This window comes from Cinclus cinclus, chromosome 32 (assembly GCF_963662255.1).
Source record: "Cinclus cinclus chromosome 32, bCinCin1.1, whole genome shotgun sequence".
Taxonomy (NCBI): Eukaryota; Metazoa; Chordata; class Aves; order Passeriformes; family Cinclidae; genus Cinclus; species Cinclus cinclus.
In genome coordinates this window covers 1,665,815-1,683,078 of record NC_085077.1, presented here as the reverse complement: position 1 = coordinate 1,683,078, position 17,264 = coordinate 1,665,815, and the positions used below count along the sequence as shown (strand labels likewise).

The following is a 17,264-nucleotide window of genomic DNA, read 5'->3' as shown; positions in this document are numbered from 1 at the left end:
ACACACATTTATTGTGATTTTTTTTCCCCCAATTCCCAGATTTTGGGGTGAATTCCCGGGATTTTGGGCTCAGGAGGGTCCCTCGCAGACCCAGGGCAGGGCGTTCTCGCAGGGATAATCCCAGTATGGTCCCAGTTCAATCCCAGTATGATCCCAGTTCAATCCCAGTTCAATCCCAGTACACACACACATTTATTGTGATTTTTTTCCCCCAATTCCCAGATTTTGGGGTGAATTCCCGGGATTTTGGGCTCAGGAGGGTCCCTCGCAGACCCAGGGCAGGGCGTTCTCACAGGGATAATCCCAGTATGGTCCCAGTTCAATCCCAGTATGGTCCCAGTTCAATCCCAGTTCAATCCCAGTTCAATCCCAGTACACACACACATTTATTGTGATTTTTTCCCGCAATTCTGGGATTTGGGGGTGAATTCCCGGCATTTTGGGCTCAGGAGGATCCCTCGCAGACCCAGGGCAGGGCGTTCTTGCAGGGATAATCCCAGTATGGTCCCTGTTCAATCCCAGTTCAATCCCAGTACACACACACATTTATTGTGAAATTTTTCCCCAATTCCCGGCATTTTGGGGTGAATTCCCGGCATTTTGGGTTCAGGAGGATCCCTCGCAGAACCAGGGCAGGGCGTTCTCACAGGGATAATCCCAGTATGGTCCCAGTTCAATCCCAGTATGGTCCCAGTTCAATCCCAGTTCAATCCCAGTACACACACACATTTATTGTGATGTTTTTCCACCAATTCCCAGATTTTGGGGTGAATTCCCGGGATTTTGGGCTCAGGAGGGTCCCTCGCAGACCCAGGGCAGGGCGTTCTCGCAGGGATAATCCCAGTATGGTCCCAGTTCAATCCCAATTCAATCCCAGTTCAATCCCAGTACACACACACATTTATTGTGAATTTTTTCCCCCAATTCTGGGATTTTGGGGTGAATTCCCGGGAATTTCGGGTCAATTCCCAGGGTTTTGGGCTCAGGAGGGTCCCTCACAGACCCAGGGCAGGGCGTTCTCGCAGGGATAATCCCAGTATGGTCCCAGTTCAATCCCAGTATGATCCCAGTTCCATCCCAGTTCAATCCCAGTACACACACACATTTATTGTGATGTTTTTTCCCCCAATTCCCAGTTTTTGGGATGAATTCCCGGGATTTTGGGGTGAATTCCCGGCATTTTGGGGTGAATTCCCGGCATTTTGGGCTCAGGAGGGTCCCTCGCAGACGCAGGGCAGGGCGTTCTCACAGGGATAATCCCAGTATGGTCCCAGTTCAATCCCAGTATGATCCCAGTTCAATCCCAGTTCAATCCCAGTACACACACACAATTATTGTGAATTTTTTCCCCCAATTCTGGGATGCTGGGGTGAATTCCCGGGATTTTGGGATGAATTCCTGGGATTTTGGGCTCAGGAGGGTCCCTCACAGACCCAGGGCAGGGCGTTCTCGCAGGGATAATCCCAGTATGGTCCCAGTTCAATCCCAGTATGATCCCAGTTCAATCCCAATTCAATCCCAGTGCACACACACATTTATTGTGAATTTTTTTCCCCACTTCTGGGATTTTGGGGTGAATTCCCGGGAATTTGGGATGAATTCCCGGGATTTTGGGCTCAGGAGGGTCCCTCGCAGACCCAGGGCAGGGCGTTCTCGCAGGGATAATCCCAGTATGGTCCCAGTTCAATCCCAGTATGATCCCAGTTCAATCCCAGTACACACACATTTATTGTGATTTTATTTCCCCCAATTCCCAGATTTTGGGGTGAATTCCCAGATTTTGGGCTCAGGAGGGTCCCTCGCAGACCCAGGGCAGGGCGTTCTCGCAGGGATAATCGGCCCAGAGCCCGTCCGGCCTCGTGGCCGCGCAGTTTTCCAGGGATCCCCCGTTGGGCTCGTCCCGGTGCCACCAACTGGCTCCCCCCGCCCCCCCCCCCCCCAAAAAATAAAAAAAATAAAAAAAATAAAAAAAATAAAAAAAGGAAAAAAGAAAACCGGGATCAGGATCCCCCCAAAAAAATTCCCCAAAGTCTCCAAATTCTACCCGAATCCCATAAATCCTGAGAAATCCCATCCGAATTCTCACCCGATTCCCTCCCAGATTGTCCGAGTTGCCCAAGGTTCCCAAATCCCATAAATCCCATAAATCCCATAAATATTCCCAAATCCCCCATAAATACTCATAAATATTCCCAAAAATCCCCATAACAACTCCCAAAATCCCCATAAATCACCCCAAAAATCCCCATAACCATTCCCGAAATCCCAGTATCCCCAGTAGTGACACCAAAATCCCCAGGAACTACCCCAAAAACCCATAAATCCCAAAATCCCCCAGAGTGACCCCAAAATCCAAAAACCCTAGAATCTCCAGGAATGACCCCAAAATCCCAGAACCCCCAAAATTCCCAGGAACGACCCCCCCAAAACCCCAAAATTCCCCAGAGTGATCCCAAAATCCCAAAACCCCCAGGAACGACCCCAAAATCCCCAAACCCCCAAAATTCCAGGAGTTACCCCAAAATAATCCCAAAACCCCAAAATCCCCCAGAGTGATCCCAAAATCCCAAAACCCCAAAATCCCCAGGAACGACCCCAAAACCCCATAAATATTCCCAAAAGCCCAAAATCCCAAAACCCCAAAACCCCCAGGAATGACCCCAAAACCCCAAAACCCCCAGGAACGACCGAAAAACCCCATAAATCCCAAAACCCCCAGGAATGACCCCAAAACCCCAAAACCCCCAGGAATGACCCCAAAACCTAAAACCCCAAAATCCCCAGGAATGACCCCAAAACCCCATAAATCCCAAAAGCCCAAAATCCCAAAACCCCAAAACCCCCAGGAATGACCCCAAAACCCCAAAATCCCCAGGAATGACCCCAAAACCTAAAACCCCAAAATCCCCAGGAATGACCCCAAAATAACCCCATAAATCCCAAAACCCCAAAATCCCAAAACCCCCAGGAATGACCCCAAAACCCCATAAATCCCAAAACCCCAAAATCCCAAAACCCCCAAATCCCCAGGAATGACCCCAAAACCCCATAAATCCCCAGGAATGACCCCAAAACCTAAAACCCCAAAATCCCCAGGAACGACCCAAAAATAACCCCATAAATCCCAAAACCCCAAAATCCCCAAACCCCAAAATCCCCAGGAATGACCCCAAATCCCCATAAATCCCAAAACCCCAAAATCCCAAAACCCCAAAACCCCCAGGAATGACCCCAAAACCTAAAACCCCAAAATCCCCAGGAATGACCCCAAATCCCCATAAATCCCAAAACCCCATAAATCCCAAAACCCCAAAATCCCAAAACCCCCAGGAATGACCCCAAAACCTAAAACCCCAAAATCCCCAGGAACGACCCCAAAACCCCATAAATACCAAAACCCCAAAATCCCAAAACCCCAAAACCCCCAGGAATGACCCCAAAACCCCAAAATCCCCAGGAACGACCCCAAAACCCCATAAATACCAAAACCCCAAAATCCCAAAACCCCAAAACCCCCAGGAATGACCCCAAAACCCCAAAATCCCCAGGAACGACCCCAAAACCCCATAAATACCAAAACACCAAAATCCCAAAACCCCAAAACCCCCAGGAATGACCCCAAAACCTAAAACCCCAAAATCCCCAGGAATGACCCCAAAATAACCCCATAAATCCCAAAATCCCAAAACCCCAAAACCCCAAAACCCCCAGGAACGACCCCAAAATCCCCGGGGCGCCCCCAGCCCCCACCTGGTGTTTGGGGTCAGGGCGGTGCCGTCCCTGCGGATCCAGGTCCCCTCCCGATCCCCGTCCCGGATCCCCAGCCACGACGGGCCCTGGAGCTGGGCCTGCACGTAGCTCTGGAGAGACCAGTATGGACCAGTATAAACCAGTATGGACCAGTATAAACCAGTATAAACCAGTACGGACCAGTATAAACCAGTATGGATCCAGGTCCCCTCCTGATCCCCGTCCCGGATCCCCAGCCACGACGGGCCCTGGAGCTGGGCCTGCACATAGCTCTGGGGAGACCAGTATGGACCAGTATAAACCAGTATAAACCAGTACGGACCAGTATAAACCAGTATAAACCAGTATAAACCAGTATAAACCAGTACGGGCCAGTATAAACCAGTATAAACCAGTATAAACCAGTATAAACCAGTATAAACCAATATAAACCAGTATAAACCAGTATGGATCCAGGTCCCCTCCCGATCCCCGTCCCGGATCCCCAGCCACGACGGGCCCTGGAGCTGGGCCTGCACATAGCTCTGGGGAGACCAGTATGGACCAGTATAAACCAGTATAAACCAGTATAAACCAGTATAAACCAGTACGGACCAGTATAAACCAGTATAAACCAGTATAAACCAGTATAAACCAGTACGGGCCAGTATAAACCAGTATAAACCAGTATAAACCAGTATAAACCAGTATAAACCAATATAAACCAGTATAAACCAGTATGGATCCAGGTCCCCTCCCGATCCCCGTCCCGGATCCCCAGCCACGACGGGCCCTGGAGCTGGGCCTGCACGTAGCTCTGGAGAGACCAGTATGGACCAGTATAAACCAGTATGGACCAGTATAAACCAGTATAAACCAGTACGGACCAGTATAAACCAGTATGGATCCAGGTCCCCTCCCGATCCCCGTCCCGGATCCCCAGCCACGACGGGCCCTGGAGCTGGGCCTGCACGTAGCTCTGGAGAGACCAGTATGGACCAGTATAAACCAGTATAAACCAGTATAAACCAGTATAAACCAGTATAAACCAGTATAAACCAGTATGGATCCAGGTCCCCTCCGATCCCCGTCCCGGATCCCCAGCCACGACGGGCCCTGGAGCTGGGCCTGCACGTAGCTCTGGAGAGACCAGTATGGACCAGTATAAACCAGTATGGACCAGTATAAACCAGTATAAACCAGTACGGACCAGTATAAACCAGTATGGATCCAGGTCCCCTCCCGATCCCCGTCCCGGATCCCCAGCCACGACGGGCCCTGGAGCTGGGCCTGCACGTAGCTCTGGAGAGACCAGTATGGACCAGTATAAACCAGTATAAACCAGTATAAACCAGTATGGACCAGTATAAACCAGTATATACCAGTATAAACCAGTACAGACCAGTATAAACCAGTATAAACCAGTATGGACCAGTATGGACCAGTACAAACCAGTACGGACCAGTATGGACCAGTACAAACTAGTATAAACCAGTACAGACCAGCATGGACCAGTATAGACCATTATAAACCAGTACAGACCAGCATGGACCAGTATAGACCATTATAAACCAGTACAGACCAGCATGGACCAGTATAGACCATTATAAACCAGTATAGACCAGTACGGACCAGTACGGACCGGTATGGACCAGTACGGACCAGTATAAACCAGTATGGACCAGTACGGACCAGTATAAACCATGATGGACCAGTACCAACCCATATGGACCAGTATAAACCAGTATAAACCAGTAACAACCAATACGGACCAGTATAAACCAGTATGGACCAGTATGGACTATTACAGACCAGTATAAACCAGTATAAACTAGTATAGACCAGTACAAACCAGTATAGACCAGTATAAACCAGTACGGACCAGTACAAACTAGTACAAACCAGTATGAACCAGTATAAACCAGTACAGACCAGCATGGACCATTATAAACCAGTATGGACCAGTATGGACCAGTACGGGCCAGTATGGACCAGTACAGACCAGTATGGACCAGTATAAACCAGTATGGACTATTACAGACCAGTATAGACCAGTACAAACCAGTATAGACCAGTATAGACCAGTACGGACCAGTACAAACTAGTACAAACCAGTATGGACCAGTATAAACCGGTACAGACCAGCATGGACCAGTATAGACCATTATAAACCAGTATGGACCAGTACAGACCAGTACAAACCAGTAAGGTTCCCCAGGACCCGTCGGGGACTTTGGGAAGTTTTGGGGAATTTTGGGGGAATTTATGGAATTCAGGGGATTTCTGGGATTTGGGGGAAATTTATGGGATTTGTGGGATTTAAGGGATTTTGTACGGATTTATGGGATTTAGGGGATTTTCGGGATTTGGGGGTGGGGGGGGTGGGGTGGGAAATCGGGGATTTTTTGGGATTTGGGATCTCACCTTTTCCTCGGCATCGTCGACCTCGAGCAGCTGCGACTCCAAAGATGAGCAGAAAATTTGGGAATTGTCCCAGGAAGCGGCGAGTTTGGAGAAGAAATAACAGGAATTCCGGAAAAAGACCCAGCCCTTGGAGCAGGGGGGGAGATCTGGGAAAAATCCCAAAGATTTGGGGTCAGGATGAGGGAAATTCCTGAAAATTTGGGGTCGGGATGGGGGAAAATCCCAAAGATTTGGGGTCAGGATGAGGGAAATTCCTGAAAATTTGGGGTCGGGATTGGGGAAATTCCTGAAAATTTGGGGTTGGAAAAGGGGAAAATCCCAAAGATTTGGGGTCGGGATGGGGGAAAATCCCAAAGATTTGGGGTCGGGATTGGGGGAAATTCCTGAAAATTTGGGGTTTGGGAAAATCCCAAAGTTTTGGGGTCGGGATGGGGGAAAATCCCAAAGATTTGGGGTCGGGATTGGGGGAAAATCCCAAAGATTTGGGGTCAGGATAAGGGAAATTCCTGAAAATTTAGGGTTTGGGAAAATCCCAAAGATTTGGGGTCGGGACTGGGGAAAATTCCGAAGATTTGGGGTCGGGATTGGGGGAAAATCCTGAAAATTTGGGGTTGGGGAAAATCCCAAAGATTTGGGGTCGGGATTGGGGGGAAATCGTGAAAATTTGGGGTGGGGTTTGGGGAAAATCCCAAAGATTTGGGGTTTGGTAAAAAATGGGAAAAACTTGGAAAAAATTCGGAAAAAATTGTGGAAAAAAATTGAGAAAATTGAGAGAAAAATTTGGGGAAAAAAATGGAAAATCGGGGGGGAATTGGGGGAAAATTGGGGAAAAATGGGGGGGAAAGGGGAAAAAATAGGAACAATTGGGGGTAAATTGGGCAAAATTGGGAAAAATGGGAAAAATGGGGGAAAAGTGGGGGAAAAGTCGGGGGAAATGGGGGAAAATGGGGAAAAATTGGGGAAAAATGGGGGAAAACGGGAGGAAAGGGGGGAAAAGGGGGGAAAAGGGGGGAAAAGTGGGAAAAAGTGGGAAAAAGTGGGGAATAAATGGGGGAAAATGGGGGGAAATGGGGAATAAATGGGGAAAAATGGGGAAAAATGGGGAATAAATGGGGAATAAATGGGGGAAAATGGGGAAATGGGGGAAAAGTGGGGGAAAGTGTCGAAAAAGTGGGGAAATGGGGAAAAATGGGGGAAAATTGGGGGAAATGGGGAAAATGGTGGAAAATGGGGGAAATTGGGGGAAAATGGGGAATAAATGGGGGAAAATGTGGAATAAATGGGGGGAAATGGGGGAAAATGTGGAATAAATGGGGGGAAATGTGGAGTGAAGTGGGGGGAAATGGGGAAAATGGGGAAAATGGGGGAAAATTGGGAAAATGGGGGAAAATGGGGAATAATTGGGGGGAAATGGGGAAAAATGAGGAATAAATGGGGAATAAATGGGGTAAAATGGGGGGAAATGTGGAATAAATGGGGAAAAATGGGGAAAAAATGGGGGGAAATGGGGGAAAAATGGGGAATACGTGTGGGAAAATGGGGGAAAATGGGGAATAAATGGGGAATAAACGGGGGAAAATGGGGGGGAAATGGGGGAAAATGGGGGAAATGGGGGAAAATGGGGAAAAATGTGGAATAATTGGGGGGAAATGGGGGAAAATGGGGAATAAATGGGGAATAATTGGGGGAATAAATGGGGAATAAATGGGGAATACGTGGGGGAAAATGGGGGGAAATGGGGAATAAATGGGGAATAAATGGGGAATAAATGGGGAATAAATGGGGGAAATGGGGGAAAAATGGGGAATAAATGGGGACTACGTGGGGGGAAAATGGGGGAATAAATTGGGAAAAATGGGGAAAAAATGCGGAATAAATGGGGGAAAAAATGGGGAAAAAATGCGGAATAAATGTAGGGGAAAAAGGGGGGGGGGGGGGGGGGGGAAAGAGCGCGGGGGCGGCCCCGAGGCCGAGCAGGCACTGACGGGCCCCGGCGCACACGGGCTCGGAGCTGCCGTGCAGCCTCCAGCGGCTCCAGTCGCCGCGGCCCGGGAAGAGAAGCACGCGGCGCCGGCGCTCGTGGCCGAAGTTGAAGTGGAGCTCGGTGCCGGCCAGGGCCAGCAGCTCCCCGGGGCCGCACTCCCAACGCTGCAGCCTCGAATCGTCCCGGCACGGCCTCAGCCCCACCAGGGCGTTCGGGGACTCGGCGGCGGCCACCGCGCAGAGTCCCGTGGCCGAATGGCGCAGGCGGCCGCCCGGGAGCCACTGGAAGCGCTGGGCCGGCGAGGAGGGGACGCAGGGGGACACGGTCAGCCACGGGCCCGAGGCCTCCACGCAGCCGGAGTGGTGGCGGTTGTAGAGCAGGAAGGAGCCGGACGCTGCGGGGACAGTCAGGGAAAGGTGGTGGCCAACGGGAGCTGCCCGGTGGTCACCACGCAGTGGGCGGTGTCGAGCAGGAAGGAGCCGGACAGTGAGGGGACAGTGAGGGGACACTGAGGGGACAGTGAGGGGACACTGAGGGGACAGTGAGGGGACAGTGAGGGGACAGTGAGGGGACACTGAGGGGACAGTGAGGGGACAGGGGGACATGGGAGGGGACAGTGAGGGGACACTGAGGGGACACTGAGGGGACAGGGGGACACTGAGGGGACAGTGAGGGGACACTGAGGGGACAGTGAGGGGACACTGAGGGGACAGGGGGACATGGGAGGGGACAGTGAGGGGACAGTGAGGGGACACTGAGGGGACAGTGAGGGGACACTGAGGGGACACTGAGGGGACAGTGAGGGGACAGTGAGGGGACACTGAGGGGACACTGAGGGGACACTGAGGGGACAGGGGGACACTGAGGGGACAGTGAGGGGACACTGAGGGGACAGTGAGGGGACACTGAGGGGACAGGGGGACAATGAGGGGACAGTGAGGGGACAGTGAGGGGACAGGGGGACAGTGAGGGGACAGGGGGACATTCAGAGGACACTGAGGGGACACTGAGGGGACATGGGAGGGGTTGGGGACACGGTGGTGGCTACCAGGAGCCATCCAGTGGCCACCAGGAACTGTCCAGTGGCCACCACGCAGGGGCCAGCGTTGAGCAGGACAGCTCAGGGACAGGGGGGACACCTGGGGGACAGGTGACACCCGGGGACAGGGGACACTGTGGGAAGGGAGAGGGGACACACAGAGGGGACAGGAGACAGGACAGGGAGGTGACATGGAGGTGACACCAGGGACAGGGAGGTGACACCAGGGACAGGGAGATGACACCGGGGACAGGGAGGTGACACCAGAGACGTGGAGGTGACATTGGGGACAGGGAAGTGACACTGGGGATGGGGAGGTGACACTGAGGTGATGCTGAGGACATGGAGGTGACACCAGGGACAGGGAGGTGACACTGGGGATGGGGAGGTGACATCAGAGACATAGAGGTGACACCGAGGACATGGAGGTGACACCAGGGACAGGGAGGTGACACTGGGGATGGGGAGGTGACATCAGAGACATAGAGGTGACACCGGGGACAGGGAGGTGACACCGGGGACAGGGAGGTGACAATGGGGACAGGGAGGTGACACCAGGGACAGGGAGATGACACCGGGGACAGGGAGGTGACAATGGGGACAGGGAGGTGACACCAGGGACAGGGAGGTGACACCGGGGACAGGGAGGTGACACCGGGGACAGGGAGATGACACCGGGGACAGGGAGGTGACACCGGGGACAGGGAGGTGACAATGGGGACAGGTGACAAGGGACAGGTGCCACCAACCTGTGGGCGCTGGCGGCTCCTTCGCCTTCTCGGCCTCCAGGGCGGCCTCCAGGGCCGAGACTGAGGGGACATTTTGGGGACATTTTGGGGACATTTTGGGGACACTGCCCAAACCCCCAAAATCCCCCCCAAATCCCCCCCAAAATCCCCCAAAATCCCCCCAAAATCCCCCCAAAATCCCCCCCAAAATCCCACCCAAATCCCCCCAAAATCCCCCCCAAAATCCCCCCAAATCCCCCCAAATCCCCCCCAAATCCCCCCAAACCTCCACAACTCCCTCCCAAATTTCCCCCAAAGACCCCAAATCCCCTCCCACACCCCCCCCAAAAAAAAAAAAAAAAAAAACAAACCAAAACTCCCCCCAAAAAAATCCCCAACACCCCGAAAAAAACTAAAATCCCACCCAAAATGCCCCGAAAAACACTTGGAAAATGCTAAAAAAAAAACCCAAGTCAACCCCCCTAAAAAACGTAAAAAAACCCTAAAAAAATCCCAAAGTCTCCCCCAAAAATAAAAAATTCCCCAAAAATAAAAAAATTCCCCAAAAATAAAAAAAACTCCCCCCCCCAAAAAAAATCCCCCAAAAATAAAAAATCCCCCAAAATAAAAATTCCCCAAAAAATAAAAAATCCCCAAAAAATAAAAAATCCCCAAAAAATAAAAAATCCCCCAAAAATAAAAAAATTCCCCAAAAATAAAAAATCCCCAAAAATAAAAAATCCACCCAAAAATAAAAAATTCCCCAAAAATAAAAAATTCCCCCCCCAAAAAAATTCCCCAAAAAATAAAAAAATCCCTCAAAATAAAAAATTCCCCAAAAATAAAAAATTCCCCAAAAATAAAAAATTTCACAAAAATAAAAAAACCTCAAAATAAAATTGAAATAAAATCTCTAAAAAGTTTTTTTGAAATCCCGAACATTCCTGAAAAAATAAAATAAAATAAAATTTTAAAAATATTAAAAATTAAAAAAATACTAAAAAAAATTTTAAAAAATCTATACAAAATTTAAAGAATAATAAAAAAATTTTAAAAAGTCTTATTGTTTTTAAATTCTAAAAAAATTTTTTAAAAATATAATTTTTTTTAAATTCTAAAAAATTTAAAAAATTTTTTAAAAAATTTTAAAAATTAAAAAAATCTAAGAAAGTCTCTTAAAAATCTAAAAAAATTTAAAAAAAATAAAAAAAATTTAGAAGAAAAATAAAAAATTTTTTTAAAAATCTACAAAATTTTCAAAAATAATCTAAAAAATTTTTTTTTAAAATCCAAAAAAAACTTTAAAAAAATCTAAAAAAAATTTTTAAAAAATCTAAAAAGTTTTTTTAAAAAGTCTAAAAAAATTTTTAAAAATCTAAAAAAATTTTAAAATATTCTAAAACAATTTCAAAAAAAATAAAATTTTTTTTAAAAAAACTAAAAAAATTTCAAAAAAAATTTTTTTAAAATTTAAAATAATTTCCAAAAGTCTAAAAAAAAAGTTTAAAAAATCTAAAAAAATTTCAAAAAAAATCTAAAAAATATTTTTTTAAAAATTCCAAAAAAACTTTAAAAAAATCTAAAAAAATTTCAAAAAAAATCTAAAAAAATTTAAAAAAAAATCTAAAAAAATTTTAAAAAATCTAAAAAAATTCAAAAAAATATCTAAAAAAATTCCAAAAAAACTTTAAAAAAAATAAAAAAAATTCAAAAAAAATCTAAAAAACTTTTTTAAAAAATTTAAAATAATTTTAAAAATCTAAAAAAATTTCAAAAATAATCTACAAAAATTTTTTTAAAAATTTAAAATAATTTCAAAAAATCTAAAAAAATTTCAAAAAGAATCTAAAAAAAAATTTTAAAAAATGTTAAAATAATTTCAAAATAATCTAAAAAAAAAATTAAAAAACCTACAATAATTTTTTTTAAAATTCAAAAAATACTTTTAAAAAAATCTAAAAAAATTTCAAAAAAATCTAACAAATTTTTTTTAAAAATTTAAAATAATTTTAAAAAATCTAAAAAAAATTTCAAAAAAAATCTAAAAACAATTTTAAAAAATCTAAAAAAATTTCAAAAATATCTAAAATTTTTTTAAAAAATTTAAAATAATTTAAAAATTGTAAAAAAATTTCAAAAAAAATCTAAAAAAAATTTTTAAAAATCCAAAAAAATCCAAAAAAAAAAAAAATCTCAAAAAATTGAAAAAATTAAAAAAGAAAAAAACCCAAATCCCCCCAAAATCCCCACCCCCCCCGCCCCTCCCCCACTCACTGCGCCGTGCCCCGAGTGTCCCCAGCAGCAGCAGCAGCGTCACCGTCAGCGCCACCAGGGCCACCAGGGCCACCAGGGCCACCCTGGGGGGGGAGGGGCGAGCCTGGGGGGGGGTCCCCAGGGTGGGGGAGGGGTCCAGGGGCTCGTAGGGATCCTCGTCGGGGGGGGGGTGGGGACAGCCTGTGGGGGACAGAGGGGACATTGAGGGGGTGGCACTTGGGGACAGCCCTGGGGACATCTAAAGGGGTTGGGGACAGCTCTGGTGGCACTTGGGGACATCCCTGGGGACACCCAAAAGGGGTTGGGGACACCCGTGGTGGCACTTGGGGACATCCCTGGGGACACCCAAAAGGGGTTGGGGACACCCGTGGTGGCACTTGGGGGACATCATTGGGGACATCTAAAGGGGTTGGGGACACCCGTGGTGGCACTTGGGGACATCATTGGGGACATCTAAAGGGGTTGGGGACACCCGTGGTGGCACTTGGGGACATCCCTGGGGACATCTAAAGGGGTTGGGGACAGCTCTGGTGGCACTTGGGGACATCCCTGGGGACACCCAAAAGGGGTTGGGGACATCCCTGGGGACATCTAAAAGGGTTGGGGACACCCATGGTGGCACTTGGGGACATCCAGAAGGGTTGGGGACATCTCTAGGGACATCTTCAGGGGTTGGGGACATCTCGGGTGGCCCTTGGGGACATCTCTGGGGACATCTAAAGGGGTTGAGGACACCCCTGGGGACACTTAAAAGGGTTGGGGACACCCATGGTGGCACTTGGGGACACCCCTGGGGACACCTAAAGGGGGTGGGGACAGGTCCCAGGTGCCACCACCCACCCTGGGGACACCTCCAGGACACTGCGGACGGGGAGGTGACAATGGGGACACCAAGGACAGGGAGGTGACATTGAGGGGACACCAAGGACAGGGAGGGGTGACACCGAGGACAGGGAGGTGACAATGGGGACAGGGAGGTGACATTGAGGGGACACGGGGGACAGGGAGGGGTGACACCGAGGACAGGGAGGTGACACCGGGGACAGGGAGGTGACAATGGGGACAGGGAGGTGACACCGAGGACAGGGAGGTGACAATGGGGACAGGGAGGTGACATTGAGGGGACACCAAGGACAGGGAGGGGTGACACCGAGGACAGGGAGGTGACACCGAGGACAGGGAGGTGACATTGAGGGGACAGGGAGGTGACACCGGGGACAGGGAGGTGACACCGGGGACATTGGTGGCCGTACCATCCTTGGGTCCCCAGGCTTTGTCCAGCGCGGTCTCGACGTTCCCGTACATTGTCCCCAAAGTCCCCAGCTGTGTCCCCAATGTCCCCAGCTGTGTCCCCAATGTCCCCAGCTGTGTCCCCAGCTGTGTCCCCACTGATAACACCCGCAGGGGACAAGGAGGGGGGACAGGATGTCCCCTCCCCCCCAGCCCGGGGTGCCCTCAGTGTCCCCTCCCCCTGCCCCAGAGCCGGAGGTGGCACCAGGGGACTGTCCCCAACTTGGGGGGAAGGGACAGAGTCGCCAGGGGGTGGCCGGGGTGGCCTTGTCACCACGGTGACACCATGGTCACTGTGTCCCTGTCCCCACTGTCCCTGTCCCCACTGTCCCTGTCCTGTGTCCCTGTCCTGTGTCCCTGTCCCCACTGTCCCTGTCCCCACTGTCCCTGTCCTGTGTCCCTGTCCCCACTGTCCCTGTCCCCACTGTCCCTGTCCCCAGTGTCCCTGTCCTGTGTCCCTGTCCCCAATGTCCCTGTCCCCACTGTCCCTGTCCCCAGTGTCCCTGTCCTGTGTCCCTGTCCCCAATGTCCCTGTCCCCACTGTCCCTGTCCTGTGTCCCTGTCCCCAGGCTGTCCCCACGCCTGTCCCATCCCCTCCTCCCCCACCCCAGGATGTCCCCAAGGGGGGGTGGCCGGGCCACACAGGAAGAGCCGGGCGCTATCGGCTCCGGCCAGCCCCGGCCACCTCCTGTCCCCTGTGTCACCACCCCGGCCACCTCCTGTCCCCTCTGTGTCACCATCCCGGCCACCTCCTGTCCCCTCTGTGTCACCACCTCAGCCACCTCCTGTCCCCTCTGTGTCACCACCCCGGCCACCTCCTGTCCCCTCTGTGTCACCATCCCGGCCACCTCCTGTCCCCTGTGTCACCACCCGGGCCACCTCCTGTCCCCTGTGTCACCACCCCGGCCACCTCCTGTCCCCTGTGTCACCACCCGGGCCACCTCCTGTCCCCTGTGTCACCACCTCAGCCACCTCCTGTCCCCTCTGTGTCACCACCCGGGCCACCTCCTGTCCCCTCTGTGTCACCATCCCGGCCACCTCCTGTCCCCTCTGTGTCACCACCCGGGCCACCTCCTGTCCCCTGTGTCACCACCCGGGCCACCTCCTGTCCCCTTTGTGTCACCACCCGGGCCACCTCCTGTCCCCTCTGTGTCACCATCCCGGCCACCTCCTGTCCCCTGTGTCACCACCCGGGCCACCTCCTGTCCCCTCTGTGTCACCATCCCGGCCACCTCCTGTCCCCTGTGTCACCACCCGGGCCACCTCCTGTCCCCTGTGTCACCACCTCAGCCACCTCCTGTCCCCTCTGTGTCACCACCCGGGCCACCTCCTGTCCCCTGTGTCACCACCTCAGCCACCTCCTGTCCCCTGTGTCACTTCTGTGTTCCCTCCTGTCCCCTCTGTGTCACTTCTGCCACCCCTTCTGTCCCCTCAGCACTCTCTGTTCACCCCTTCCCCACTGCGGGGACACTGAGGGACACCAGGACTGAGGGGACATTCGGGGGACATTTTTGGGGACAGTCCCCATTCCCATCCCCACAGTTCCCACCCACACCCAGCAGAGCTGCGATTGGTTAATTACTTTGATTGACAATCACCCGGACCAATCACAGCCGACCAACGCCCGAACACGGAAGTCGTGAGTCCCCACGGATCTGCAATATCCCACCCTCCCCATATTGTGATTGGTTCAGACGTTTGATTGACAGGCTAACGAACCAATAACACAAAACACGACCGCACTCCGATTGGCTCATAGACTCGATTGACACCAGCACAGACCAATGAGAACAAGGAAAACAAATACCTGACAAAAACCCACCCACACCCCCCGTGATTGGCCGATTTCACCGATTGGCACCCAAACCAACCAATCACCACCACGCACCCTCAAACCCGGAGGTGCCGCATTTAAAGGAAGGGGGAGGCGGGAAAAATATTTTGAGGACAAATCGGGGAATTTTGGGATCCTCCTTTTTTTTAATTATTATAATTATTATTATAATTATTATAATTTTTATTGGCCTTCCGCGGGCAGCGCCCGCTGGGGTTTCCTCTCGAGCAGCCTCCGCACAGGGGACCCCTGCAGCTTCTGGAACGTTCTGGAAGCTGCAAAGAAGGGAGGGAAAAAAAAAAAACAAATCAAAAAAAAACCGGGAAAAATCCCTCAAAATTCCCAATTTTTCAACCGGGGGGGAAAAAAAAAACCAAAAAAAACAAAAAAAAACCGGGAAAAATCCCTCAAAATTCCCAATTTTTCAAACGAGGGAAAAAAAAAAAAACAAAAAAAAAACCGGGAAAAAATCCCTCAAAATTCCCAATTTTTCAACCACCCCCCCCCACAAAAATAAGAATAAAAAATAAAAATTCCCAGGATGGATTTTGGATTTTGGGTTTTGGATTTTGGAGTTTGGATTTTGGATTTTGGTTTTTGGATTTTGGTTTCTGGATTTTGGTTTGGATTTTGGATTTTGGTTTGGATTTTGGTTTGGATTTTCGTTTTTGGATTTTGGATTTTGGTTTGGATTTTGGATCTTGGTTTTTGGATTTTGGATTTTGGTTTGGATTTTGGATTTTGGTTTGGATTTTGGATTTTGGATTTTGCATTTTGGATTTTGGTTTGGATTTTGGTTTTTGGATTTTGGTTTGGATTTTGGTTTCTGGATTTTGGATTTTGGTTTGGATTTTGGATTTTGGTTTTTGGATTTTGGATTTTGGTTTGGATTTTGGATTTTGGTTTCTGCATTTTGGATTTTGGTTTGGATTTTGGATTTTGGATTTTGGTTTGGATTTTGGATTTTGGATTTTGGTTTGGATTTTGGATTTTGGATTTTGGTTTGGATTTTGGATTTTGGTTTGGATTTTGGTTTGGATTTTGGTTTCTGGATTTTGGTTTGGATTTTGGATTTTGGTTTGGATTTTGGTTTCTGGATTTTGGTTTCTGGATTTTGGATTTTGGATTTTGGTTTGGATTTTGGTTTGGGTTTCTGGATTTTGGTTTCTGGATTTTGGTTTGGATTTTGGATTTTGGTTTGGATTTTGGTTTGGATTTTCGTTTTTGGATTTTGGATTTTGGTTTGGATTTTGGATCTTGGTTTTTGGATTTTGGATTTTGGTTTGGATTTTGGATTTTGGATTTTGCATTTTGGATTTTGGTTTGGATTTTGGTTTTTGGATTTTGGTTTGGATTTTGGTTTCTGGATTTTGGATTTTGGTTTGGATTTTGGATTTTGGTTTTTGGATTTTGGATTTTGGTTTGGATTTTGGATTTTGGTTTCTGCATTTTGGATTTTGGTTTGGATTTTGGATTTTGGATTTTGGATTTTGGTTTGGATTTTGGATTTTGGATTTTGGTTTGGATTTTGGATTTTGGATTTTGGTTTGGATTTTGGATTTTGGTTTGGATTTTGGTTTGGATTTTGGATTCTGGATTTTGGTTTGGATTTTGGTTTGGATTTTGGATTTTGGTTTGGATTTTGGATTTTGGTTTCTGGATTTTGGTTTGGATTTTGGAGTTTGGAGTTTGGATTCTGGATTTTGGATTTTGGTTTGGATTTTGGTTTGGATTTTGGTTTCTGGATTTTGGTTTGGATTTTGGATTTTGGTTGGATTTTGGTTTCTGGATTTTGGTTTCTGGATTTTGGATTTTGGATTTTGGTTTGGATTTTGGTTTGGGTTTCTGGATTTTGGTTTCTGGATTTTGGTTTGGATTTTGGATTTTGGTTTGGATTTTGGTTTGGATTTTGGATTTTGGTTTGGATTTTGGATTTTGCATTTTGGATTTTGCATTTTCTCA

At 48.3% G+C, this 17,264-nt stretch overlaps 1 protein-coding gene across 1 annotated transcript; it reads right to left on the bottom strand.

Moving 5' to 3' along the window:
* Positions 1 to 1,704: 1,704 nt before the first annotated feature.
* On the bottom strand, positions 1,705 to 13,613 carry LOC134055487 (killer cell lectin-like receptor subfamily G member 2). Its single transcript, XM_062511865.1, has 7 exons — positions 13,432 to 13,613; positions 12,179 to 12,358; positions 9,926 to 9,985; positions 8,139 to 8,531; positions 6,154 to 6,299; positions 3,751 to 3,860; positions 1,705 to 1,913 (listed from the first exon to the last, which is right to left on the bottom strand). Exons 1-7 carry the CDS (start codon positions 13,481 to 13,483, stop codon positions 1,787 to 1,789), a joined length of 1,068 nt encoding a protein of 355 aa, XP_062367849.1. The 5' UTR covers positions 13,484 to 13,613; the 3' UTR covers positions 1,705 to 1,786.
* Between the last annotated feature and the right edge of the window lie 3,651 nt (positions 13,614 to 17,264).

Coding starts and splice junctions, on each gene's coding strand:
- LOC134055487 (XM_062511865.1), bottom strand. CDS start 13,483: ATGTACGGGAACGTCGAGACCGCGCTGGACAAAGCCTGGGGACCCAAG. Junction 3,861..6,153: donor TCGACGATGCCGAGGAAAAG/GTGAGATCCCAA, acceptor TGGTCTCTCCAG/AGCTACGTGCAGGCCCAGCT. Junction 1,914..3,750: donor GCCCTGACCCCAAACACCAG/GTGGGGGCTGGG, acceptor GGGGGGAGCCAG/TTGGTGGCACCGGGACGAGC.